At 32.1% G+C, this 21,580-nt stretch overlaps 11 protein-coding genes across 11 annotated transcripts; 5 read left to right on the forward strand and 6 right to left on the reverse strand.

Moving 5' to 3' along the window:
• Window positions 1-219: 219 nt before the first annotated feature.
• BX664DRAFT_255135 (uncharacterized protein) lies at window positions 220-390 on the reverse strand (the record flags this gene model as incomplete). Its single annotated transcript, XM_051540399.1, has 1 exon — window positions 220-390. A coding segment is annotated over one exon (171 nt), but the record flags the coding sequence as incomplete, so codon positions are not given.
• A 723-nt stretch (window positions 391-1,113) lies between these two features.
• Window positions 1,114-1,927, reverse strand: BX664DRAFT_377427 (60S ribosomal protein L19-B). Its single transcript, XM_051548773.1, has 2 exons — window positions 1,741-1,927; window positions 1,114-1,653 (listed from the first exon to the last, which is right to left on the reverse strand). The coding sequence occupies exons 1-2, from the start codon at window positions 1,859-1,861 to the stop codon at window positions 1,208-1,210; spliced, it is 567 nt and encodes a 188-aa protein (XP_051405214.1). The 5' UTR covers window positions 1,862-1,927; the 3' UTR covers window positions 1,114-1,207.
• A 610-nt stretch (window positions 1,928-2,537) lies between these two features.
• Window positions 2,538-3,719, forward strand: BX664DRAFT_321792 (uncharacterized protein). The gene is made up of 6 exons (XM_051543359.1): window positions 2,538-2,658; window positions 2,739-2,777; window positions 2,854-2,956; window positions 3,055-3,202; window positions 3,288-3,437; window positions 3,493-3,719. The coding sequence occupies exons 1-6, from the start codon at window positions 2,598-2,600 to the stop codon at window positions 3,652-3,654; spliced, it is 663 nt and encodes a 220-aa protein (XP_051405215.1). The 5' UTR covers window positions 2,538-2,597; the 3' UTR covers window positions 3,655-3,719.
• Window positions 3,720-4,533: 814 nt separating this feature from the next.
• BX664DRAFT_255165 (6-O-methylguanine DNA methyltransferase) lies at window positions 4,534-4,824 on the reverse strand (the record flags this gene model as incomplete). Its single annotated transcript, XM_051540401.1, has 1 exon — window positions 4,534-4,824. A coding segment is annotated over one exon (291 nt), but the record flags the coding sequence as incomplete, so codon positions are not given.
• Window positions 4,825-5,539: 715 nt separating this feature from the next.
• On the forward strand, window positions 5,540-7,278 carry BX664DRAFT_321794 (Shy11-oxygenase). The gene is made up of 5 exons (XM_051543360.1): window positions 5,540-5,845; window positions 5,919-6,271; window positions 6,425-6,502; window positions 6,593-7,095; window positions 7,254-7,278. Exons 1-4 carry the CDS (start codon window positions 5,566-5,568, stop codon window positions 6,959-6,961), a joined length of 1,080 nt encoding a protein of 359 aa, XP_051405217.1. The 5' UTR covers window positions 5,540-5,565; the 3' UTR covers window positions 6,962-7,095; window positions 7,254-7,278.
• On the forward strand, window positions 7,053-8,592 carry BX664DRAFT_321795 (cryptococcal mannosyltransferase 1-domain-containing protein). The gene is made up of 4 exons (XM_051543361.1): window positions 7,053-7,212; window positions 7,298-7,452; window positions 7,551-8,197; window positions 8,336-8,592. The coding sequence occupies exons 1-4, from the start codon at window positions 7,109-7,111 to the stop codon at window positions 8,528-8,530; spliced, it is 1,101 nt and encodes a 366-aa protein (XP_051405218.1). The 5' UTR covers window positions 7,053-7,108; the 3' UTR covers window positions 8,531-8,592.
• A 1,050-nt stretch (window positions 8,593-9,642) lies between these two features.
• BX664DRAFT_382155 (ATP11 protein-domain-containing protein) lies at window positions 9,643-11,012 on the reverse strand. The gene is made up of 5 exons (XM_051549020.1): window positions 10,895-11,012; window positions 10,738-10,825; window positions 10,473-10,656; window positions 10,239-10,400; window positions 9,643-10,168 (listed from the first exon to the last, which is right to left on the reverse strand). The coding sequence occupies exons 1-5, from the start codon at window positions 10,998-11,000 to the stop codon at window positions 9,806-9,808; spliced, it is 903 nt and encodes a 300-aa protein (XP_051405219.1). The 5' UTR covers window positions 11,001-11,012; the 3' UTR covers window positions 9,643-9,805.
• A 477-nt stretch (window positions 11,013-11,489) lies between these two features.
• BX664DRAFT_273000 (uncharacterized protein) lies at window positions 11,490-12,606 on the reverse strand. The gene is made up of 3 exons (XM_051541202.1): window positions 12,296-12,606; window positions 11,939-12,174; window positions 11,490-11,860 (listed from the first exon to the last, which is right to left on the reverse strand). The coding sequence occupies exons 1-3, from the start codon at window positions 12,580-12,582 to the stop codon at window positions 11,553-11,555; spliced, it is 831 nt and encodes a 276-aa protein (XP_051405220.1). The 5' UTR covers window positions 12,583-12,606; the 3' UTR covers window positions 11,490-11,552.
• Window positions 12,607-13,574: 968 nt separating this feature from the next.
• BX664DRAFT_355046 (uncharacterized protein) lies at window positions 13,575-16,294 on the reverse strand. Its single transcript, XM_051547781.1, has 10 exons — window positions 16,184-16,294; window positions 15,953-16,104; window positions 15,522-15,760; window positions 15,396-15,455; window positions 15,255-15,315; window positions 14,867-15,176; window positions 14,738-14,788; window positions 14,568-14,666; window positions 14,264-14,481; window positions 13,575-14,176 (listed from the first exon to the last, which is right to left on the reverse strand). The coding sequence occupies exons 1-10, from the start codon at window positions 16,260-16,262 to the stop codon at window positions 13,700-13,702; spliced, it is 1,746 nt and encodes a 581-aa protein (XP_051405221.1). The 5' UTR covers window positions 16,263-16,294; the 3' UTR covers window positions 13,575-13,699.
• A 322-nt stretch (window positions 16,295-16,616) lies between these two features.
• On the forward strand, window positions 16,617-17,660 carry BX664DRAFT_382158 (uncharacterized protein). The gene is made up of 3 exons (XM_051549021.1): window positions 16,617-16,884; window positions 16,956-17,408; window positions 17,482-17,660. The coding sequence occupies exons 1-3, from the start codon at window positions 16,675-16,677 to the stop codon at window positions 17,608-17,610; spliced, it is 792 nt and encodes a 263-aa protein (XP_051405222.1). The 5' UTR covers window positions 16,617-16,674; the 3' UTR covers window positions 17,611-17,660.
• A 179-nt stretch (window positions 17,661-17,839) lies between these two features.
• BX664DRAFT_321802 (uncharacterized protein) lies at window positions 17,840-20,196 on the forward strand. The gene is made up of 3 exons (XM_051543362.1): window positions 17,840-18,169; window positions 18,287-18,445; window positions 18,541-20,196. Exons 1-3 carry the CDS (start codon window positions 17,882-17,884, stop codon window positions 20,092-20,094), a joined length of 2,001 nt encoding a protein of 666 aa, XP_051405223.1. The 5' UTR covers window positions 17,840-17,881; the 3' UTR covers window positions 20,095-20,196.
• The last annotated feature ends 1,384 nt before the right edge of the window (window positions 20,197-21,580 follow it).

The following is a 21,580-nucleotide window of genomic DNA, read 5'->3' on the forward strand; positions in this document are numbered from 1 at the left end:
ATATATTTACCTCTTGTTTATCTTTCATGACAATTTTGATAGCATCTGAGAAGACTCCCCGTTTTGATTTTTCCTTTCTTATATCTTGAATATTTTTAAGTTCAATGAGAAGTTTTGTTTCAAAACCCAAAAGATAAGAATAGAATCCAAGATAATTTTCACTGATATAGAGCCAACCTTGACTAGTGAGTCGATTCGTATGGTAAGCACCAGAATAATCTATAAATCATATATATATATATTAAATAAAGGAAAAAAGAAAATAAATTTAATTTTTGATAACTTACAATTTACCAGTCTTTCTGTCATTGGAATATCAAAAGTTTGACGGAAACTTCTTGAAGCATTTCTAACTTTTTCATCGGTTGATATATCGTCTGTACCAGTATCTGTTTCAATATGAAAGAAGGTTAGGTTAATACAATGATATTTTCTTGAATAATGATATTACCTCTTCGTGTGACAATAGAGTTAATTTTGGTGACTACAAAGGCTTCCTTTTCTGTATCGTCCAAAGCATCTAAAGGTATTTTCAAGTTATCTATATATATATAAAGAAGATGAAAGAAATAGAAATAAATATCAATGTAAATATAATATATTTGAGTAAAATTATCTTTTTACCATTAATCCAGCGCCAGGCCAAATCAACTTGTTTTTCTGTTTCTGCAGAAGCAATTTGCAAACAGCTACCGTTCACGCGACGATATAATATACGATAAGTAGGTTGTTTTGTATCCAGTCTATTTAAAACATATATATATATATATAAAATGAGTGAATATAATAAATAAATAGATAAAATAAAACTTACACATTTTGTAAAGTACCGAGAACACTTCGCATGATGGCACTTTTTTGAGTTTTGGTTTGTTGTAATAAAAAATAAGTATCTTCCTTTACAGAAGTCCAAAAAGGTGTAATATAAGAGTCCACATTGGTAGGTAAAGTAAATATACTAAAGGCAGGATCAGTCATATTTTTAACATAGAATATAAATAATATTTCTGTTATAGATATAAAAATAATAAAATAAAATAAAATAAAATAAAAAAAGGGTGATAGAAAAGAAAGAAAAGGAGGAAAAAAAAAAGTCGGAGCCCTTTTTCAATAAAACATGATCTTAAAGACAGGAGAAGAGTATGATTTATTACAAATTGAATGATATAAATAATGATTGACCTAATACAAATGTATTAAAAAAAATCTATTGTTTTCCTTCAGTCTTTTCTTCATTGCGTTGCTTTCTACGTTCACGCATAGCCTTGTTCTTAGCACGGAGAGCAGCAGCTTGTTCAGAAAGGTTCTTGGTACGGATTTGTTCAGCCTTGGCCTTGTGAATGAATTCCATCAATACACGCTTGTTCTTGAAACAGTTACCCTTGCTGCGAAGGTAGAGGTTGTGGTACAAGTGCTTGTCAATCTTACCAGCTTCTCTGTACTTGCGAAGGAGACGACGGAGTACACGCATACGACGCATCCAGAGGACTTGACGAGACATACGAGCATTAGCAGTACCCTTGCGCTTACCATGACCCATATGACGACCAAGACGCTTGGCAGCATGACGTTCACGGACACGGAATCGAGAAACACCAATTTCAGGCTTGCGAATAACCAAACCATCCTTCACCAACTTGCGAATGTTAGCACCTAATTAATATATATATATATATATATATATTTAATTTGTTAGTGATGTTTATTATCTTACTATATTGGTATAATGAATATACTTACGGGAGTTGGCGTTGGAGATTTCATTGACTTCATTAGGATCGAGCCAAATCTTTCGTTGACCGCACTTGAGGACAGAAGCTGCCAATCGCTTTTGGATACGCAAGTTGACCCTATATATCATAAAATAGAATATTAGAGTATAAACTTTTTTATTTGTTTTTCGTTCAATCTTACATGTTTGATAAAGGTTACAGCTAAAGAGGAAGAAAAAGAAAAAATAAAAATATTATACGGGTTTTGGAATCAAAGAAAAAAAAAAATTGAGAATCCCAAGCCACAGTCAAGCTGAAGGTAAAATTCAACCTTTTTTTTTTTTTTTTTTTTTTTTTTTTTTTTTGCTATGATAAAGTGTAAAAGTGTTTCTACAAACAAAGTATATTACAATGTAACCAATTAAAATCTAAAGTGATTTAATAAATTTAACTATGAAGAAGAATAATGAATCATTCTTTCTTTTTTCCTTTTTTTTTTTTCTTTTTTTTTTTTTTTAAAAAAAAGCTCTCTATTACATATTCTTCCAATATATGAAGGTTCATCAGTTGATTTAAAACTTTCTGATCAGATGAGAAAAATAACTGTTTAAGATCTCATGATGATTATAAAAAACATTAAGTTATCAATTTTTTGGAAAATAATCTGATTGGAGAAAACATTTCATATCTATACGCATAATTATTAGTGTCCAATTGGAGATTGACTAAAATAAATTTTTGAAAAGTACCTCTGGCGGACTTCCACTTGTCTCCAAAAAGGTTGATCGAAGCTCGTGCACTTTTTTTTTTTTCTTCTTTCTTCGCTTTCTTCTCTTTCCTTTGCCTCATCCTCTCTCCTTTTTTCTTTCTTCTTCTTTTTTTTTGATGAATTCCCTTTACAACCATGCTTTAAAGCAAAGTCATGCCTTACAGAGAGATTTAGACAGTAAATACTTTTCACATGTTTTTTTTTTTTTTTTCTAACTCACCTTAATAATCTTTTCTTTTTTTTTTCATATTCTATAGAGTTTGCCTCTGGTCAAGATTTATCTGCTGGTTTACAAGGTAACAGAAAAAAAAAGAAGATATTCCTGTTTGGATTCTAAATATTAAACAAAACAAATGATTTATTACTTTATAGGTCAAATAGCTGCCTCCTTCTCATCTTTACAGCGTTCCATTGATGACTATGATAATTTGGCAAAACGGGAAATGGTGGCAGTAAAAAAAGAAACTGCTATAACGTAAGATTAAACAATATAATATCCATTATATTACATAGAATTAATATCATTTAAATGTAATATTCATCTTTTTTTTTTTTTGTCTTATTGTCTACTAGACGTGTATCGAAATTTCGACAGGAACTACAAGAAATGCGAACTCGATTTGAATCAACAAAGAAAATTCAAGAAAATTTACGACTGGAACAAAACAGGGAAAGTTTATTAGCACGACGGCCGAACAAAGGTGGACATTATGCAGAAGCAGTAAGTGATATCAAAGAGAATAATAAATCATTAGGGAAAGAAAGAGAAAGAGTCCATTTCTATTCACCTTTTTTTTTTTGTTTAGCCAGAACATCCTTATCAGCCTATGACACGATCAGCTTTTGCCCAAAGAGAGCAGGCGTTTGGTGATCATACTGAATCACAATTGGACGATTTTATTACTCAAGCACAAACATTACTAGAGAATTTAACAGATCAACATGGCATTTTGAAGGTAAAAATAATATATTAAGTAAGTATAGAACTAATTAATTCTTTGACATATATAGAAAGCACAACGAAAACTATTGGATACAGCGAACATTTTGGGTCTTTCTCAAAATGTGATACGATATATCGAACGACGAACAACTCAAGATAAATGGATCTTTTTTGGTGGACTTATTATCACTGTGTTTATTCTATGGGCAATTGTTCATTATCTAGTTTAGTCTTATTACTGCGATTCTTTTTATTATTCATCCTATAATAAATTTGTATACTCATTGATACCATACTCTTTTCTTTTCTTTTTATTATATCGATCAAAGTATTCATGCCTTATTCAATTTGATTTTCTTTACTACTTTTTTTTTTGATTCTTTCCGGATGCCAGTGGTTACACAATTACCAGGTTTTTCCATGTGAAGCGTATTTATTTTTTTTTCTTTTCTGCGTTTGATTAGAGATTTGTTTGCATTGGGATTTGAATATATTTGCAGTGATTCTTTTTTTTATATACGGAAATGGATGATCGAGGATTAATTATAGAAACTTTCTTATTCTTTATGATAGTCTTCTTAATGATCATAATCAATACTTTAAACGTTTTCAGCAGCAAAACCTGAAAGATTTGGAAGCTTGACTATCAAGAGTGATTCAAAACTGCGTATCATCCCGATGAATAAAAAGGTTGAGGACGATTGTGGCGAGGCGAATCATAAGCCTAGCATTATTTCATTTCTTTCTATTCTTTTTTTTTATATTCTCTTTTTGGTACAACCAACACAACGCAAATCACAATTTTTTTTTTTTTTTTTTTTACCTGCAAACCATATTATTTAACTTAGGAAAATGATCTAATCTCTCTTATGAAAAAAATAGTAGTTCTCTAGTCATTTCAACACAATCAAATTCATCATACAAAACATCCTACCATCATCACATATTGGCCCTACATAAATCATCAAGCCATTCATGCATCATCGTCAGTACTTTTAAGAGCCGTTGTCAACAAAAAGCCAAATGAACATCCCAATTGAATGATTTATTTATTGATTTATTTTTATATTTGGACATAATACTAAGAATATTAATATGATAAGACTATACTAAAAATCAGTAAATATTGAGTTGTCACCGTTCACGTTTGAAGTCAAAAAATTCTTTTCATCAAAAGAGAGACCTTCATTTGCCAATTTCGCCTTCTTGTTAGCAACAAATTGACAATCACCGGAACCACCATTGAAACCACCAATAGCTTTGTTGGACATGATCACTCGATGACATGGGATAGGTAGAGGACAGAATGGATTGATCCGGAGAGCTTGACCAACAGCACGAGGATGGGAATTTAAAGCATCACTGAGTGCTTTGTAAGTTGTCACTTGTCCTTTTGGGATCTATATAAAAAACATTCATCATGAGATTGATAAATATCAAATATATATATATAGAAATAAGAATAAAAGATCATAGGTTAATATCCATAGTCTATATATACAAGTAATGTCTTTTTTTTTTTTTGGTTACCTTGGCTACTAGATCATATACTTTGTAATGGAAGTCAGTAAGTTTTCGGTTCGTTTTGGGGTTGATATATGTTGCTCGTTCTTCAGTTGTCAAAGGAAATACAATGACACCTATGGTAAGAGAAAAAGAATAGAGTTGAGAACCAATGGTAATGGTGAAGCATTGTCATTACTTGAGACGTCGTCGTCATTGGCTACAAATACTTTCTTCTCTCCTTTCTTGAAATAAGGAGAAGCTTTTTTATTTGTTCTGATAGAAGATCGTAGAGTTTGTGTAGCAGTCATGATATAAAGTAAAAAGTAATAAGAAAAAGAGAAAAAGAATAAGATCGACCTTTTTTTCTTGCAACTTTTCTTTTGGTTCCCAGCGCGATGGGCTGCGGTCGTAAACCGTGTCAAAAAAAAAAAAAGAAATCACAAAAACTGGTTTTTTCCCAGGCATAGTATACATTGAGCATTTTCGCATCACCAAAGCAATATATGGCGCAATGGTTATGACAAACGAAGAATCACCTGTATATAAACATGTGATGATAAGATTTCATCTTTTTTCTTCTTCTTCTTTTCTTTCTTTCATTCATTGATACTTGTGTGTAATTTTTTTTTTTAACCATGGTCTCTGTGGAAAAACCATCATCCATTCCTATTCTTGATTTTGAGCTTTATCAACCCGATGATCCGGATAAAACTGCAATCACTACCGATTTTTTGAAACAACTCTATGATACTATGCACGATATCGGATTTTTTTATATTCGTGGTCATGGTGTCCCATTATCATTGATTGAAGCCGCTTTAGAAACGTCAGCAGCATTTTTTGATTTACCTTTGCAAGATAAATTGAAGGTCGATATGGGTAACTCACCTCATTATCGTGGATTCACACAACTCAGTAAGCGAACAAAAAAAAAAAAAAAAAAAAAAAAAAACAAGTATCTGATGACGATCATGGTTTATGTGAATAGATGGTGAAACAACCGATTATAAACAAGACAACAGAGAAACATTTGATATTGGTCGTGAATATCCCGAAGGACCATTAGATGCACCAGCTTACACACATTTACGTGGTCCTAACCAATGGCCAACACAGATACCATCCTTTAAACCAATCATCCTTCAGTTGTTGGAAGCTATGCATAAGGTTGGTCTACGTGTTCTGCGAGCCATGGCTCAAAGTCTAGATATCAATGAAAAAGAATTTATGGACATGTTTGGTGATGATCTTGGAATGCGCATGAAACTTGTGTATTATCCAGGAATGGACAATGAAAAGGATGTACCTCTTGATCACGGTATTGGAGTTGGTCCTCACAAAGTAAATATATGTGATGATGATGTGTGATGATGATATGTGATGATGATATGTGATGATGATATGTGATGATGATATGTGATGATGATATGTGATGATGATATGTGATGATGATAACAAATGTGGATTAGATTGCTAATTACTTTGTACATCTAGGATTATGGGTTTCTAGCTTTATTATTACAAGATAAAGTTGGTGGTCTTCAAGTACAACTCTTAAACGGTCAATGGGTGGTAGGAAAAAAAAAATTTAACCATCGATGATTTCCATTTCTGGCATCTAATCTTTTTTTTTTTTTTTTTTTTTTTTTTTTTTTTTGCTAGGATGCAACACCCATTGAAGGCACTTTTGTTGTGAACATCGGTGAAATCTTTGAAAAGTTAACGAAAAAAAGATTCATCGCTACGACACATCGCGTATTGAATAACAAGAATCAAAATCGATACTCGATCCCTTTATTTTTAGCCCCACATAATCGTTGTCAGATTCCGGATTTGGATCGGTTCTTTCCCCATGAACGTCTGACACATAAATCAGATGTGAAAGAAGATCAATTACTTCAAGGCGATATTTATGGTGAAAATGAATTCAAAGGATATCGACGAAGTCATGTACAAGTAACTCACAAATGGTATTACTTTGATGAAGAACAACAACAATGGCGTCGACGACCTGTTCCTTTGTCTAGTTGAAAAATGTTAAATAAAATTGACACACTTTTTGATTTCACTTTCAATTTCCGCTTCTACTATTTTTTATATTTCTGTCTAAAAGTTTCTCCTTTTTTTTTTTTTTTTTTTTCTTTCGTTCCCTTTTTTATTTATTTATTGATCACTGGAATGTTCTTGTTGCCAAGGAGGCGTCGTATTATTCCTTTCCTTTGTAGTTTGATATTGATATACTGGTCTTTATATTATCTCTTTTGGTCAGCTACTTCTGTTAGGTACATATGAAGAAAAATATTGGAAAGACACTCACAGATTCTTTTTTTTTTTTTTTTTTTTTTTTTTTTTTTTTTTTTTGTCTAGGTGGTCTTCTTCTTTGTCAGAAAAGAAACCAACACTTTTTATAGCTGCCAATTTATATAATAATCAAGATATTCTCGATCATTGGACAACACAAGTTTTAAAGTTAGCACAATGGGCTGGACCTAATCGTTCATATATATCCATCTTTGAAAACGGTAAAACAGAATATAATAAAAAGAAAACGCTGAGTATTTTTGAAATTATTCATCGTTAGTTTGGCACTAAATATTCTGTTTCTATTTTTATACAACAGGTAGTACTGACAACACCAAGGCTTTATTACTCAAGTTCAAAACCCGGTTGACCCAGGAAAATATACCTCATACCATTATATTAGATGATACCCCAAAGGATTACACAGAACGACGTATACCAATGTTAGCAAATCGAAGGAATCAAGCTCTTAGTCCTCTTTACCGACGGGATCTTGACTATGACAAGATTTTATTTTTGAATGATATTTGGTTTGACTGGATGGATGCAGTACGTTTGATTCAATCTGGATATAGCAATAACAATAGCATGGATATTGACGAAGAATATGATGCTGTTTGTAGTATGGATTTCTTTGGACAATACTATGATGAATTTGCTACACGTGAAATCGACACTAATTGGTTGGGCTCTGGAGAATATCCTTACTTTAAAGATCAAACAAGTCGTGATCTACTGAAGCATAGAAAATTGATTCCTGTTTATAGTTGCTGGGGAGGTATGGTGTCTTTCAAGGCTTCTCCGTTTTTGATGGTCAACAGTACTACTGGAACTCCATTACTCTCATTTCGTTCTCTTTGGCCTGATAATCCTCGACCGATACTGGAAGCAAGTGAATGTTGCTTGGTGCATTCTGATCTTCGTGCATTGAATTTTACAAATATTTTTATTAATCCGAACGTCAAGGTAAAAAAAAAAAAAAAAAAAAAAAAAGAAAAGAAACATGTAGAACAATTGGAAATGTAACTAAAGAAGAAATCTAATTGATTACTCATAATTTTGTTTCTCTTTATATGTCCAACTATTATCCATTCTTATTATCAGGTGGCTTATGATCATTTTCATTATTGGTATGCAAATTATCTACTTCCTCTGCGAAATCTTGTTTTATCATGGACCAATGAACCCAAAGGCATATCTGCTGAAGAAAACATCAAATGGAAAGAAAGATTAGCATCTGTTGGACAGTTGGATTCTGGTGACTCTATTTGTCTCTGGCGACCAGGAAGTTACGACTAGTGTAGAATAATTTGATGGTTTCAGTTTAAAAATAAAAAAAAAAATCTGTATACAAAAGAATCATAAAAAAAAAATTTATGATTATTCAGTTCTATATGGTCTAGGAGCTTCACATGTTTATTGCTATACTTGATGTTTAGGAACAAAAAAGAGGATTAATGTTTATTATTTTCATTGGTTAGACTATTACTTCGGTTTCTTAGATTTTCCAAACTATGGGTCCTATATGATGATTTGATTGGATCTGATTGAATCATCTTTTTCATGCTAAAATAATCGATCAAAAAAGCATCGGATATTGAAAACTAACGTTTATGTTGAAACCAGTACACTGTTATGGCTCATCATCACCCAAACTATTAACTCAAACCCTTGAAGTAGAAAGATGAAGAAGATTCATGCAGATAAGTAGTAAATATTGCATCATTCCTTTTTTTTTTTTTTTTTTTTTTTTTTTTTTTACTATAAATAAAACCTCCCTGTCTAATTTAATTTTTTGTTTTTTTCTTTTGTATTGATTAATTTTTATAGTACTTTTTTTCATAATACTTTTTTACTAGCAAATATGGAATCTAAATTCAAGGAAGGTCTCGGTCACGCCAAGGAAACTTTGGGTGGTATGTTTGGAAGTGAAAAGATGAAATCGGAAGGTGCGGCTGAAAGAGCTGCTGCCCAAAGTGAATCTGCTCGTCAACAAGCTGAACAAAATGCTTCTGACTTGCGTCAAAATGTCGGTCAAAAGTTGCAAGAGACTCGTGAACAAGCTGGTGAACAAGCCGAAACAATGAAGAACAAGGCTCAAGAAACTGCTGAAAATGTGAAGAAGTCGGCTTATAGTAATGTTCCAGGTGGAAACAACTAAAACATAAAAAAAAAGGAAGATCACATCTTTTGTATATAGTTCTTATTTTTTGTAAATAAAATAAAAACCTTCTTTTTTTCAATTGTCTTGTCTCTTATCATTTTTTTTTCTTCTTCGATGAAGTGATCATCATTCATTCATGATATCATGATATCAGCCATTCGTCCCATTCATCATTTCGTTCCGTTCATCCCCATTCATATAATCCATTCCTTCCATTCATTGATTTTCTATCAATACTATCAAGGTTGAAGAAGTAAAAATCACATCAAGATCTTTATTCTAAAAATATAATAATAATAAAAAAAAGATAATATACATAAATATTCTATTAAAAAAAACTACTTCTAATCTAATGATACTGTTCTAATCCATTCTATCTGATTCATGTGATAAGATCCAAAAAAAAAAGTTTAGATGACCCTTTCTACTTCATTGATCAAAGCTTGATAATCAAAATCTTGAGGAGCCTTGTGGAATTTTTCGACCATGTTGAACTTCGTTTCATTTCCAGTTGCGTAGAATTGTTGAAGAGTAAAGGCCAAGAATTGAGCATTTTGAGTATCGATCATACGAGGTTCATCTGATATTTCACCACGCATTAGCACAATACCTTTGGAAGTCGCCAATTCTGGGAAATGAGTGATAGTGAAAAAAGGTCGTGCTTCAGTTCCTTTTGTCTTGTATTCCAATAAAGACGTGAAATGGCATTGATGGAATCGAAATTGCATTACGAAGAATTCGATACCTGTTTCTCTTGGCATAGGTACAATGAACTATAACAAAAAAAAAAAAAAAGAATAAGTATGAATGAGAAGTACTTTTTTTTTTTTTTTTAAATATTACCATAGGATATTCTTGACTACGTTTGTATAAAGTATCATAAATATCGCTTGGAATAATAGCTGTGATACAATCCTTATCAGCATGATATTGTGTCCAAATCTTTTCGATAGTTTCAGTATCTTCTTTTTCAAGCAATTCCAACTTGACAATTTTATCCAAAGTCTACGTATTGTAAAAGAAGAGTAAGTAAAAAAAAAAAAAAAAGATATATATATATATATATTTGAGACATACAGGTGCTGAAGAATCATAAGGTTGTTTCGCTTTGGCTGTTACTGTTGCCGCTACTTTATCTGCACTAGTTGACTTTGATGCTGCTGCCGTTTTGGTTGGTTTTTTTACAGGGTTGGCAGCTTGTCGTCGCTGTTTGGCTTCTTCCAATACCTTGGCCTTGAGTTCTTCAACCGTTAAACCACGTCTATCAAAAAAAAAAAAAAGATTTAGTTGATATATACTGTACTCAAAAATGTGTTTTCTCCCCTACTTGAATACTACTTACTTTTTAGCAGCTTCTTTCAATTTGTCAGCATATTTGGCTTCAATATCAGCAGCACTCTTAACTTCACTTGCAAATTGACGGAAACGATCTGATAAGTATATAAAAAAAAAACAAGTTAATGAGTATGATTAAATGAAGAGCTGATAATAAATCTTACTTTGAAGGGTTGGTCTAAAACTAGTGGTGTATTTTGGTATATGAGATCTAAAAGAAGTGTAAACTGGAAGTCGATTCACACAATGTTTTGTAAAAGTTGACAACATTTTGAATTCAATAAGAAAAAAAAAAAAAGGGAAACAATCTTTTTTTTGTATGAAAACAAAATAAAAAGTGAAAAAAATAATAAATTGAAACCCATCTTCCAATCAGCAATTGTGCTTTTTTGGTAGACAAGCAAGGGGGGCATTGTTCATAGCTGCTTTTATCACTTTTGACCACAAATGACAATAATTCATTTAAAAAAAAAGTGTATAAATAAAGAATGATACCTACTCTTTATTACTACCTTTTTTTTTATCAATACAACTTTTTCTTATAATGGTTATTTCTCAACAAATGCACTGTCATTCTCATATGCCTTGTATGTTTTGCGGAAAGAAGTGTCATACTTATTCGTAAGAAAATGAAGTATATATATACATAATTGAACATAATCAAACTATTCTTATTTTATAGAACATGTCCTTATGTCTATCGTGGTCCTCGAAATTAAATAAGCATAGTATATTTCATTTACCTCTCTAATGAACATTGACTTTGATAAAATAAAATATTCTATATAAGTACTTTATTTCAAAAAAAAACAACCTATCCTACTACTCATCCTTCTTTTCATTTGTGTTGTCAATTTGAGTCGTCGGTACAGTTTTGTTGAATCGATTGTTATTGTTGAGTCTGTTGATGTATGATTTATATACAAGACCAGAAGATAAGACCATTGCACTCCATGCTTGCGCTTCAGTTTGAGAGAGAACTGTGAATCCAAGAAGATCAGCTAGTTCAGAGTTGGTGGAGATCAAGTAAAACAGAGTAGACGCAAAACTTGCTTTCATATCAATAGAAGGACTATGAAGGAATCGTGGAGTAGAGAAAGTCCAATGTTCTTGAGTCAATTTGAAAGTATCTAAAAATATATCATAATCAATAACTCGCTTTATATATTTTTTCTCTTCCCACTTCTTCCTTTTTCTTTTATTCTTACCAATCCAAAAGCCTCCACCACAACCAGCCAAAGTACCACAAATCAACTTGGCAACCCATTTGTCATCACCCAACAAAGGATTCAGAGCTACGCCTTCGATACCAACTCTTGTAATAGCAAAATTACGCAAGATACCATCCGCAACTGTTAGCACTTGTTCTAAAGCTGGAATACTAAACAAGTAATCAACAAATGGATATACATAAGGATTGGAAAACATGAGCCAATATGTTGTTCTAATCATTAAAAAAAAAAAATGGTGATATTAGAATGATTGATCTACCTGAATACACACACGTACCACGTGAACACAGACAAGTTTTTTTTTTTTTTTTTTTTTTTTATGATATACTTTACCCATAGATACCCCAGAACCGATTGCTTTTCAAAATACCAAGAGGTTCACCACGTAAAAGAGCAACTGTAGAGCCACCACCAGCACACATAACTATAGTAGCTAAAAAACCTTGACCCCAACCAATATTCGTGTGAGAAATCGAGAGACCAGTTCGATAAGCATAATTGATGAGTAGAGCATGTATAAGTTCCAATACAGGAAGTGAGATATTCAATTGTGGAATAGAAATAGTAAGGTCGGCAAGTCCAAATACAATAGTCACTAACTGATCTGTAAGCGTTGTCATATTTTTTTTTTTAAAAAAAAGAAAAGAAAAGAAAGATTATGAGTTGATAAAAGAAAAAGAAAAAAAGAAAAAAGAAAGGAAAGAACACTGGCAAATAAAAAAAGTTTAGATAAAAAGGTACCGAAATTTTCATATCCCGTCTTTACGTTGTAGTATCTACTCTTTAGAGAGGATTTTTTTCCTTGTTGATGATATGTGATGATATATGATGATGGATGATGATACTTATATTGTTTTTTTTATAATATTAAGAGGACAATTTGATTTATTGATGAGTCTATAATCCTGAAACTTTTTCTTTGAATGGAGTCATCATGGGATATGACAGCTTCATGATCATGAGAAAATAGTAAAAGAAAAAAGAGACTATACAACTCATTTTTTCCCTTTCTTTTATAAAAAAAACAACGAAAAGAATGATAATCCTATATCTTGTCCTTGCACATTTCTTTCATTGGTGATGCATCCATTTACTCGTTGTCCTGATTGGATGGCTTCATTTTGCTCTACTCATTCTTATCTTTTTTTTTGTCTCATGATTTTGTCATGATGATGATGAATCAATACTTTGATATTTTTCATCCTGGATTGTTAGATACGTACCTCTATTCCACCACATTATATATATAATATGTATGTGATGATCATTTTGAACCATTTCTTCCATTTTTTTTAAACACCGGGTTGAGTCTGTTACCCAACTATGCAAGGGGCAACTGGTTTCAATAAAAATGTGATGATGACATGATACGTGATGATATGTAATGATGGTAAGTATAGAGTGAGTTTCGGCTATTTTCATTTCTTTGTCAAAAAACAATATTTGTTTTATTAAAAATCACTTTATATAGAGTTATTTCGAAAGTGTCAAAACAAAGAATGTCACATCATATATAACAAACCACTGCTGAAAAATGAATATTTTTATTTTTATTTTTGTGTATGGCAGGAAATTGTCTTTATAGTAAAAAAAAAAAAAAAAAAAAAAAAAAAAAAAGGTGAAAGTCATTACTACGCTGATGTAAATAAGGCGTAAAGGAAGTAATAGATAATAAAAGATAGAAAGTAGATGATCAAATAGGAGAGAATAAAATGACGATAAACTAAAGTATTTTATCTATTCAAAACCATGAGGTTTAACAGGATGAGGATAACCAGAAGATCCGACCAAATCCGCCGTAGAAGTAGAATGTATTTCATCAGAAAATCTTGCATCATGAGGTTTGACAGATCCATCCCCGTAGCTGCTAGAGTGCATATCTCCATAATGATTGGACATTGGTTTCATTGGTAGTTCGTTGTAATCAGTGTCAGCAGGACTTGACAAGGTATCATGTTCTAATGGTTTGATGGCATGTGATGACTGGCTTGCTGTATTCAAATGAGCCAGAGGTACAGGATATACATCCATTGCGCGTGCTTGTTGTTGACCATTTGGAGAAGGATTTGCGAATTTTTCAGTGGTAGGTCGATTGAGATCATCATCATCATCTTGATTGCCGTAAACAGGAGGAGTAAATGTAGCTGTAGTTTGTTGGGTATTGAAAACACCACGTTTATATAAAAAGTAACCACCACCTGCAATGATTGCAATCTATTTATTAAAAAAAAAAAAAAAGAAAAGTTAAAAAATCGATTTTTAGAAACATAACTCTTGAGATCATTCTGTTTTTCAACTTACAACAGCAATAGAGCCGATAACAATACCAGCAATGGCGCCTCCTCCAAGAACAGATGACGATCCAGTGGATGAATCATTGGATGTTGTTCCATTATTAGCAGTAGGGATGTTAGTCCAAGTAAAGGTTGTCGTATTCAAAACATAGGCATCATTCAACATATTCCCATTGGAATTGGCACCAAACATAACAAATACAGAGTCCTTGCCATAAGCAATAGCTATATATAAAAGAGATTGTACAAGTCAATTTCAAGCAATCATAAACCACTTTTGGATCTATCTTTTTTAAAAGATTGAAGCTTACCAGAATGACCATATCTAGGACCAGGACCACCACCTTGGAAAGTGATTTTTGTCCATAAGTTACTAATGGTGTCATAAGTATAACAGTAATCGCTAATAACTAAATTTAAAAAGAAAAAAAAAATGGATTAGTCTATTGTCTATGATGATGATCACTTGAATTTTCTTTACTATTGGATCCACTGACTCCACCATATAAAAGGAAAGTATCAGAGTTGGGTACTATATAATATTGAATATAATAATAAAAAGATCATCAGAAAAGAGGGTAATAATAATAATAACAGCCTATATACTTACAAGCAGTTAAAGTATGTAGTTCTCTTTGAACAGGAGCAACATAGTTATAATCAAAGTCTTTGGTGTCGTTACCGGAATTGTTGTATACAAGAAATTCGTACATTTCAGAGTTGACAGTTGGAAGTTTGAAGAATCCGTTCGAATCAGCATAGTTGTTTTGATAATTACCAAAGGCAAAACTATAAGAAATGCCTCCATATGAGTAAATGTAACCGTTTCTCATAGAGACAGCACCATGATGGAATGAAGGATAAAAAGGATCATCAGCTGGAGGATTCAATGTAGCAGAGATAGCAGTCCATTGAGGGTTCTATCAAGGTTATTGGAAAAAAAAAATATGTATAGAGTTAGCGATTTTTTTTTTTCGAAATAGAAATAAAGGACTTGCTTGATTTTTGATCTTCAAAATAGTGGAATTGAGATTAAATGAAGTTGCTTGTGGACTAGGACTAAAAATATCAAAAAAAAAAAAAAAAAGGGAAGATCAGTTTTTTTTTCAAAGTCAGATATTGGGAAAACCTAAACTTACGGAATACCACCAAATAACCAAACAGTACCATTACCATCCATCAATGCTTCTCCACCAAATCTATAAAAGAAAATAAACTATAGTTAATATTGTAATACTTCTTTTTTTTCATAATTTTTTTATTACCCTTGATTGGTCAAAATAGTACTTGGAGGTAATTGACCAGTTGGGATTGTTTGCCATGAGTTTTGATCTGCAAAGTATATAGTGGTGAGATTCTTCAGATTAGGATTGGCAGCATAAGTTTTAGTAGAGCCAGCTCCACCAAAGACAATATAAGAATTATCAGAGACTTTGACATGAGCAAAATCAGCTCTAGGTTCTAAAACGAATTGATTTGATGGAGGAGGTACTTGTTGCCATTGCTACCAAAAAAAAAAAAAGAAGGAATGATGCGTACGATTGTGATATTGATGATGATTTGTATGATTATAATGATTTGTATGGTAATGATGATGATTTGTATGATGATGATGATGATGATCGTCCATATAAAAAAAAAAATGAAGGAGGTCAGGTTAGAAATAGGGGAACACAAAATGTAACTATAAACTTACCAAGTTTGCAGCATCTTTATCGGTAGTAAAATTAGTGAGATCAAGAACATAATGATTGTTATTAAATGAATCAGCATATTGAGCAAAGCTGGATGAGGTATCCCTTATAGCTCCACCAAAACAATAAATTTTTTTTCCCAACAGTTCACATCCTAAGAAGAAAAGAAAAAGTAAACAAATAAATAAAAAAATAAATAAAAAAAAAAGGTAATTGACAATATGTGATCCTACCTTGTTTATATTGTGCCTGAGGTATTTGTTGTGCAAATACCAAAGATAAACCCAACAAACAAAAAAGTAATATGGTCATCTCTAATATTAAAGGGAAAAAAGAAAGGAAAGGGAAGGAAAAGGAGCAAAAAAAAAAAAAAAAAAAGAAAAAGAAAAAGAAAAAAAGTTTCTCAATATCAATATATGATGGTCAAAGTGTTACACAGAATCATCGTCTAGAAAAGTAGTAACAATTGATCCGCGCCACACTTTTTTTTTTGGCTTGTCATTTTGGGTCGTAACACGTGTAGAGTTGAAAAGTTTGGTTATTAAGTATTTGCGGCATGAAATCCCCCCTTCCATAATATAGTTTGAACTTCAAAGGTCAGAGCGTGACTTGAAAAAAAATTAATCACTTCCAGTAGGAAAACCCCAATTCAAAGCATTGTTTTTTCTTTTCTCTCTTTTTTATTTTCTTTTATCTTTGATTATATTTATTTTTTTTTTTTAGAATGGGATACGCTTCTTTAGATGCTGCTTTAGCTTTTGTAAATAACCTTCCTCCAACAAAATCACACCTAGTTATTACTGATACTTTAAAGTCGGACGCCAACTTTTTGATACACCATTTTGTCACTAATCAACTCAAAGGACAACGTCGAGTTATATTGATTGGTTTAGCTCAAATCTTTAATCATTACTTTTTGATTAGTCGAAAACTTGTAAGTTATATGTTATATATATAATATATATATATATAAAAGCTAATATATATATATATATTTGTATATAGGGTACCAATCTTTTACCTTACAAACAAAACGGTCGACTTGTCTTTATTGATGGTGTAACACATTTAAACGAATATTCTCTTGATACCCCTTATCCACCTTTGAAAACACCTACTACACCAACTGACACATTAAATAATCAAGATTTGAAAACTTTTTATATGATTATCAAACAATATATTCAACAACAAGAACAACCACTTTTAATATTGGATGATGTCAGTATGTTATTATCAAATGGATTTGGATTGGCTGAAACATGTACATTTATCAATAAACTCAAGGTTTTAATGGAATCTGTGGATGGGACTTTAATATCTTTGATTCATACGGATGAAGAAGGAAATGATGATATAGAACAAGATGCTTTTGTCAAGTCTGTGATTCAATCTTCAGAAATAATATTACAAGTACAACCTTTAGGAAGTGGATTAGCAAAAGATGTTCATGGTCAGGTAAAATAAGAAAAAAAAAAAAAAACACAATAAACAAATTTGATCAATTAAAAAAAAAAACATTTTATTTTAGCTTTCGATTATAGTTGGACCAAAACATTTACCTAGATCTATCAATATTCAGCCTCAATCAATGCATTACAAGATATTAGATAATAATGTTCAATTTTTTGCCAAAGGTATCTCACAAGGTGTATTATAATTTTGTATAGATTTTTTTTGTCTTGAATAAAACAAATTTGTTTTTTACTTTTTTGTTGTCTCAATTTAAAGTGAATAAACTGTACTCGTTTGTTTAGGTGCCTGAGAGTACTTCCGCCAAATTGATTTAGTTTTGAAAGGAAAATTGAACTCAGTTGGTCAGTGTAACATTTGTTATTTTTATCTTTTGGACCCAAAATTATTTTATTCTTTCTTTAGTTTCTTTTCATTATTATTACTTTTTCCCTGTCCAATCCTTTCTTTTTTTTATTATGAAATTGGTCAATAGCCAACCTGGCTATTTTGCCAAAAGAACAACTTCCATTTTATTCGCTATTTCACTTATTTGTTCAACTATCTCTGCTGCACCAAATGCCACTGTCTCAACCAACGACAATAACAACAACAGTAACGATCCATGTGCCGCTATTGCTGGTCAAACTACTGCCTCTTTCCATGAAGCAAAAGCCTGTTTAGATCATTTTCCTTTCAACGAATCCATTGCTACTCAAACTTTGGATACTGTACGAAAAGTAACAAAAGAACTCTATGTATTCAATGTAAGAAATTCTCTATTTATTAAAAAAATAAAAAATGTACAGCCACAATATTACTTTTTATATATTCATCCTTTTTTTCTTTCTTTTTTTTTTTTTTTTTTTTTTTTTTCTATACAGGAAATTGCTAGTTCTCCTCCTCATATTGAAGGTTTATCAGCTGTACCTGTCGATATTCAACATGGTCTTGATGTTATTCAAAATGAAAAATGGCAATCTGATCGTGAATTCCAAGAAGCCGTTGCTTTGTTACTTGATAAAGTTCATGATACTCATTTGGTATGTAGAAATAATAACAAAAACAAATTTCTATTATGTATATATATAATAAAAATTAACCTTTTTTTATTTTTTATTTATTTATTTATTATTAGGTATATTCACCTTTCTGTTATCGACAATTCATCTTTTGGCAACCTATTCAATTGAATGCTCTTGTACGAGATCAAAAATCAGTGATCAATGTTGCTTATGTCAAGAATGATATTTGGCCTGAAGCAAAAGAATCTTGGGTTGGTTGTGAAGTAACTCATATTGATGATCAAGAAGCTTTGGATATGGTGGTAAACTATGCTGTCAACAACAATGGTGAAAGCAAGGATGTTAATACCTGTTTCAACAATATCATGAATACGAAAAGTTATTTCCATGGATGGGATGATGGTGCTGATGATCTTGGTTATCATCGATTCTTACCAGCTCAAGAAATGCATACCTACACTATGCGATGTCCTAAGAATGGGACTACTCCCTCTCAAGACCAATTCGATGCTCCTTTTACTGTCAAGGTACCTTGGGTAGCTCAAGTGCCCATCAACTTCAATGATGCTGATTCTTATTGGAACAACTATTGTCAATCTTCTCATACAAATTATGCCAAACGTGGTGCTATTGGACACTTGGATGTTGATGAATTGCGTATGATGCATGAAGGTCAAGCTTTTGATCTATCTCCTGAATCTGCCAGAAATGCTGCTGCCGGTGGGAAAAAGGGTCCTTATGTAGAATTCATTACTTTGGATAAACCTCAAGCTGAAGTGGGTGTGATTGATATTCAAAGCTTCTCTATTGATTCAAATGATCGACAAGATTTTATTGATACTTTTTATAATGGACTCAAGGAATTTGAATCTAAAGGAATCAAGAAAATCATTTTGGACTTGTCTTCAAATGGAGGTGGTGATGCCTGCGCTGGTGAATTTATTATCAATACTTTCTTTGGTTCTACTCCAGATTATCCATCTGATATCAAGTATTCTCCCTTTTTGGAACGTGTGATCAAGAAAGCTGCTGAAACGGAAGGAACTAAATGGGGTGATTACAAGAATGCAAAGTATAATGGTACTGATTGGTTTACACAAACAAATACTTATACTCGTGGCAAAGATCAAGTCAAATTTTCTCAACCTGTCTCTCTTAGCTGTGATCGTTGGGAATCTGAATTAACCATCGATAAGAATATCACTACTCCTTGGAAAGCTCAAGATCTTTTGATTTTATCTGATGGTCGTTGTGGTTCAACATGTGCTATCGTTGCTTCTCGTCTTCGTATTTCTCATCAAGTAGCAGCTATGGGTTTGGGTGGTATTCGTGGTAATCGTATGCAATTTGCTTCTTTCCCTGGTGGTGAAAGTCAACGTCTTTCTGGATTTTTGATGGATTTGCAACAATTAAATTTACAAGATGATCCTGATGCACCTTCTCCTTTCCCTGAACGTGCTGATATGGGTTGGACTTTCCGTGAAGCTTATCGTCCTACTGCTACTGGTTCTGAAATGGGCAAAGAAACTGAATTATTAGAATACAGTGTAAACAATGCTGATTGTAGGATGCACTTTGATGATGAAAATTCAAATGATGTCAAGAAATTATGGTCTGATGTTGCTGAAGTCTTTGTTAGTGGTCAATGCCCTTTGATTCATGATTAGCATACTTTATTCTAGTTTTCTTTTTTATTTTATTTGATTTTATCACATCCTCCTACTTTGTACTACTCTCTTCTCCATACCCTTTTCCACTTTGTCTCTCTACTGTTTTTTTTTTTTGTATCTTTATCTGATGATCTTTTGTTTTTTTTTTATTCTTATCTTATTAGTTTTGAATATACACAATCGTTTTATATCACAACATTAAAAAACGTTTTTTTTTTTTTTGATCGACAACGATCGGGTATCGAAAACTGTAATGAAAACAAAAATATATATGTACTTTTTTGGCTCCTTTGTTTTCTCTTTTCTTTCTTTCTTTATTAGTTTTGTGTTTGAAAATATATACCACTATCATGGTAGATAGCTTCTTACCAAATAATACATTTTATATATATGGTTTTTGCTTCATGATCTCCATCATTGGATTTATACATACTCCTACTTCAGTACCCGTCATCATCAGTATTACAACACTTTTATGGATTCATTCAAGGCAAAAAGGACGACAACAAAACGAGTATCATAAGAATACTACAAACAATACCAACGTTATCAATACCATCAATACAACTCAATCCAACTGGCCAGCAGTCTATCATAAGCTTATGCGGAATACGGACGAATTAGAGCTATTATTACAGTTGCGACTGGACCAAACACAACAACAACAACATCAACGATTATCTCAGCTCACTCAGGCACAACAAAATTTTGACCAGCTTAGTATTGAATTTGAAGCATACAAAACTGAACAGAAACTACAATTAGACAAAGCATACCAATCTCGGATAAACGTGGAAACTACTCTACGTGAACACATGGAAAACTTGAAGAAAACTAATCTCTCAATGGAAGATACCATCACAACTCTACGACAGACATGCCTGGACCAAGATCAAGAAAAAATGAAGTTACAACGGCAACTATCCCTTTTGAAACAAAGCACGGATTCATTAAAGCACAAGGTTTCGTCAGTTGAACATGAAAAGGATCAACTTTTACCACAAATGGAAACAGCCCAACAACAGATCCATCAATTACTGCAAGACAAAGGTACATGGGAAAAGACAAAGGAGGTATTGGAACAAGAAAAGGATCAACTTGGACAAGAATTGGAAACATCACAACAAATCATCGACAATTTACAACAAGAAAACCGATTGGCAAATGAAAAATTAACAAAAATGGAACAAAAACAATTGGACTCTGCACAACACATCGACAATCTCCATCAAGAAATTGGGAATTTGCAACATGAAAAAGGATTATTGGAAGAAAAGCTGACGACAATGAATGAAAAGGATGATCATTATCGACAAGAAATGGAAAAATGGCAACAACAAATCAATACTTTACAGCTTGATCAAGATAAAAAGCAACAGGTGATAGCAAAATTGGAAGAAGAACTATTGACTATCAAAAACAATGATCAGCACCAACAAGCAGAACGTGAAAAAGAGGAATTGCAAGATTTATTAAACAAGGA

The sequence above is a fragment of the Halteromyces radiatus genome, assembly GCF_025201355.1.
Source record: "Halteromyces radiatus strain CBS 162.75 chromosome Unknown BX664scaffold_1, whole genome shotgun sequence".
In the NCBI taxonomy this organism is placed as follows: Eukaryota; Fungi; Mucoromycota; class Mucoromycetes; order Mucorales; family Cunninghamellaceae; genus Halteromyces; species Halteromyces radiatus.

Bases quoted from the DNA above. Each gene is read 5' to 3' on its own strand.
- BX664DRAFT_377427 (XM_051548773.1), bottom strand. From the start codon at position 1,861: ATGATATATAGGGTCAACTTGCGTATCCAAAAGCGATTGGCAGCTTCT. The intron at 1,654-1,740 runs GTAAGTATATTC...TATATTAATTAG, and splicing joins AATCTCCAACGCCAACTCCC to GTGCTAACATTCGCAAGTTG.
- BX664DRAFT_273000 (XM_051541202.1), bottom strand. From the start codon at position 12,582: ATGACAACGCTTACAGATCAGTTAGTGACTATTGTATTTGGACTTGCC. The intron at 12,175-12,295 runs GTAAAGTATATC...TTTAATGATTAG, and splicing joins CGGTTCTGGGGTATCTATGG to AACAACATATTGGCTCATGT. The intron at 11,861-11,938 runs GTAAGAATAAAA...ATATATTTTTAG, and splicing joins TGGTGGAGGCTTTTGGATTG to ATACTTTCAAATTGACTCAA.
- BX664DRAFT_321792 (XM_051543359.1), top strand. From the start codon at position 2,598: ATGAATTCCCTTTACAACCATGCTTTAAAGCAAAGTCATGCCTTACAG. The intron at 3,203-3,287 runs GTAAGTGATATC...TTTTTTGTTTAG, and splicing joins GTGGACATTATGCAGAAGCA to CCAGAACATCCTTATCAGCC. The intron at 3,438-3,492 runs GTAAAAATAATA...TGACATATATAG, and splicing joins ATCAACATGGCATTTTGAAG to AAAGCACAACGAAAACTATT.
- BX664DRAFT_382158 (XM_051549021.1), top strand. From the start codon at position 16,675: ATGGGATACGCTTCTTTAGATGCTGCTTTAGCTTTTGTAAATAACCTT. The intron at 16,885-16,955 runs GTAAGTTATATG...ATTTGTATATAG, and splicing joins TTTTGATTAGTCGAAAACTT to GGTACCAATCTTTTACCTTA. The intron at 17,409-17,481 runs GTAAAATAAGAA...ATTTTATTTTAG, and splicing joins CAAAAGATGTTCATGGTCAG to CTTTCGATTATAGTTGGACC.
- BX664DRAFT_321795 (XM_051543361.1), top strand. From the start codon at position 7,109: ATGTTCTTGTTGCCAAGGAGGCGTCGTATTATTCCTTTCCTTTGTAGT. The intron at 7,453-7,550 runs GTAAAACAGAAT...TTTATACAACAG, and splicing joins TATATCCATCTTTGAAAACG to GTAGTACTGACAACACCAAG. The intron at 8,198-8,335 runs GTAAAAAAAAAA...TCTTATTATCAG, and splicing joins TTATTAATCCGAACGTCAAG to GTGGCTTATGATCATTTTCA.
- BX664DRAFT_321794 (XM_051543360.1), top strand. From the start codon at position 5,566: ATGGTCTCTGTGGAAAAACCATCATCCATTCCTATTCTTGATTTTGAG. The intron at 5,846-5,918 runs GTAAGCGAACAA...TTATGTGAATAG, and splicing joins TCGTGGATTCACACAACTCA to ATGGTGAAACAACCGATTAT. The intron at 6,272-6,424 runs GTAAATATATGT...TTGTACATCTAG, and splicing joins TTGGAGTTGGTCCTCACAAA to GATTATGGGTTTCTAGCTTT.
- BX664DRAFT_321802 (XM_051543362.1), top strand. From the start codon at position 17,882: ATGAAATTGGTCAATAGCCAACCTGGCTATTTTGCCAAAAGAACAACT. The intron at 18,170-18,286 runs GTAAGAAATTCT...TTTTCTATACAG, and splicing joins AAGAACTCTATGTATTCAAT to GAAATTGCTAGTTCTCCTCC. The intron at 18,446-18,540 runs GTATGTAGAAAT...ATTTATTATTAG, and splicing joins AAGTTCATGATACTCATTTG to GTATATTCACCTTTCTGTTA.
- BX664DRAFT_355046 (XM_051547781.1), bottom strand. From the start codon at position 16,262: ATGACCATATTACTTTTTTGTTTGTTGGGTTTATCTTTGGTATTTGCA. The intron at 16,105-16,183 runs GTAGGATCACAT...TTTTCTTCTTAG, and splicing joins TCAGGCACAATATAAACAAG to GATGTGAACTGTTGGGAAAA. The intron at 14,789-14,866 runs GTAAGTATATAG...AATATTATATAG, and splicing joins ACTACATACTTTAACTGCTT to TACCCAACTCTGATACTTTC.
- BX664DRAFT_382155 (XM_051549020.1), bottom strand. From the start codon at position 11,000: ATGTTGTCAACTTTTACAAAACATTGTGTGAATCGACTTCCAGTTTAC. The intron at 10,401-10,472 runs GTATGTCTCAAA...TACAATACGTAG, and splicing joins CTTATGATTCTTCAGCACCT to ACTTTGGATAAAATTGTCAA. The intron at 10,169-10,238 runs GTAATATTTAAA...TTTTTGTTATAG, and splicing joins GTAGTCAAGAATATCCTATG to TTCATTGTACCTATGCCAAG.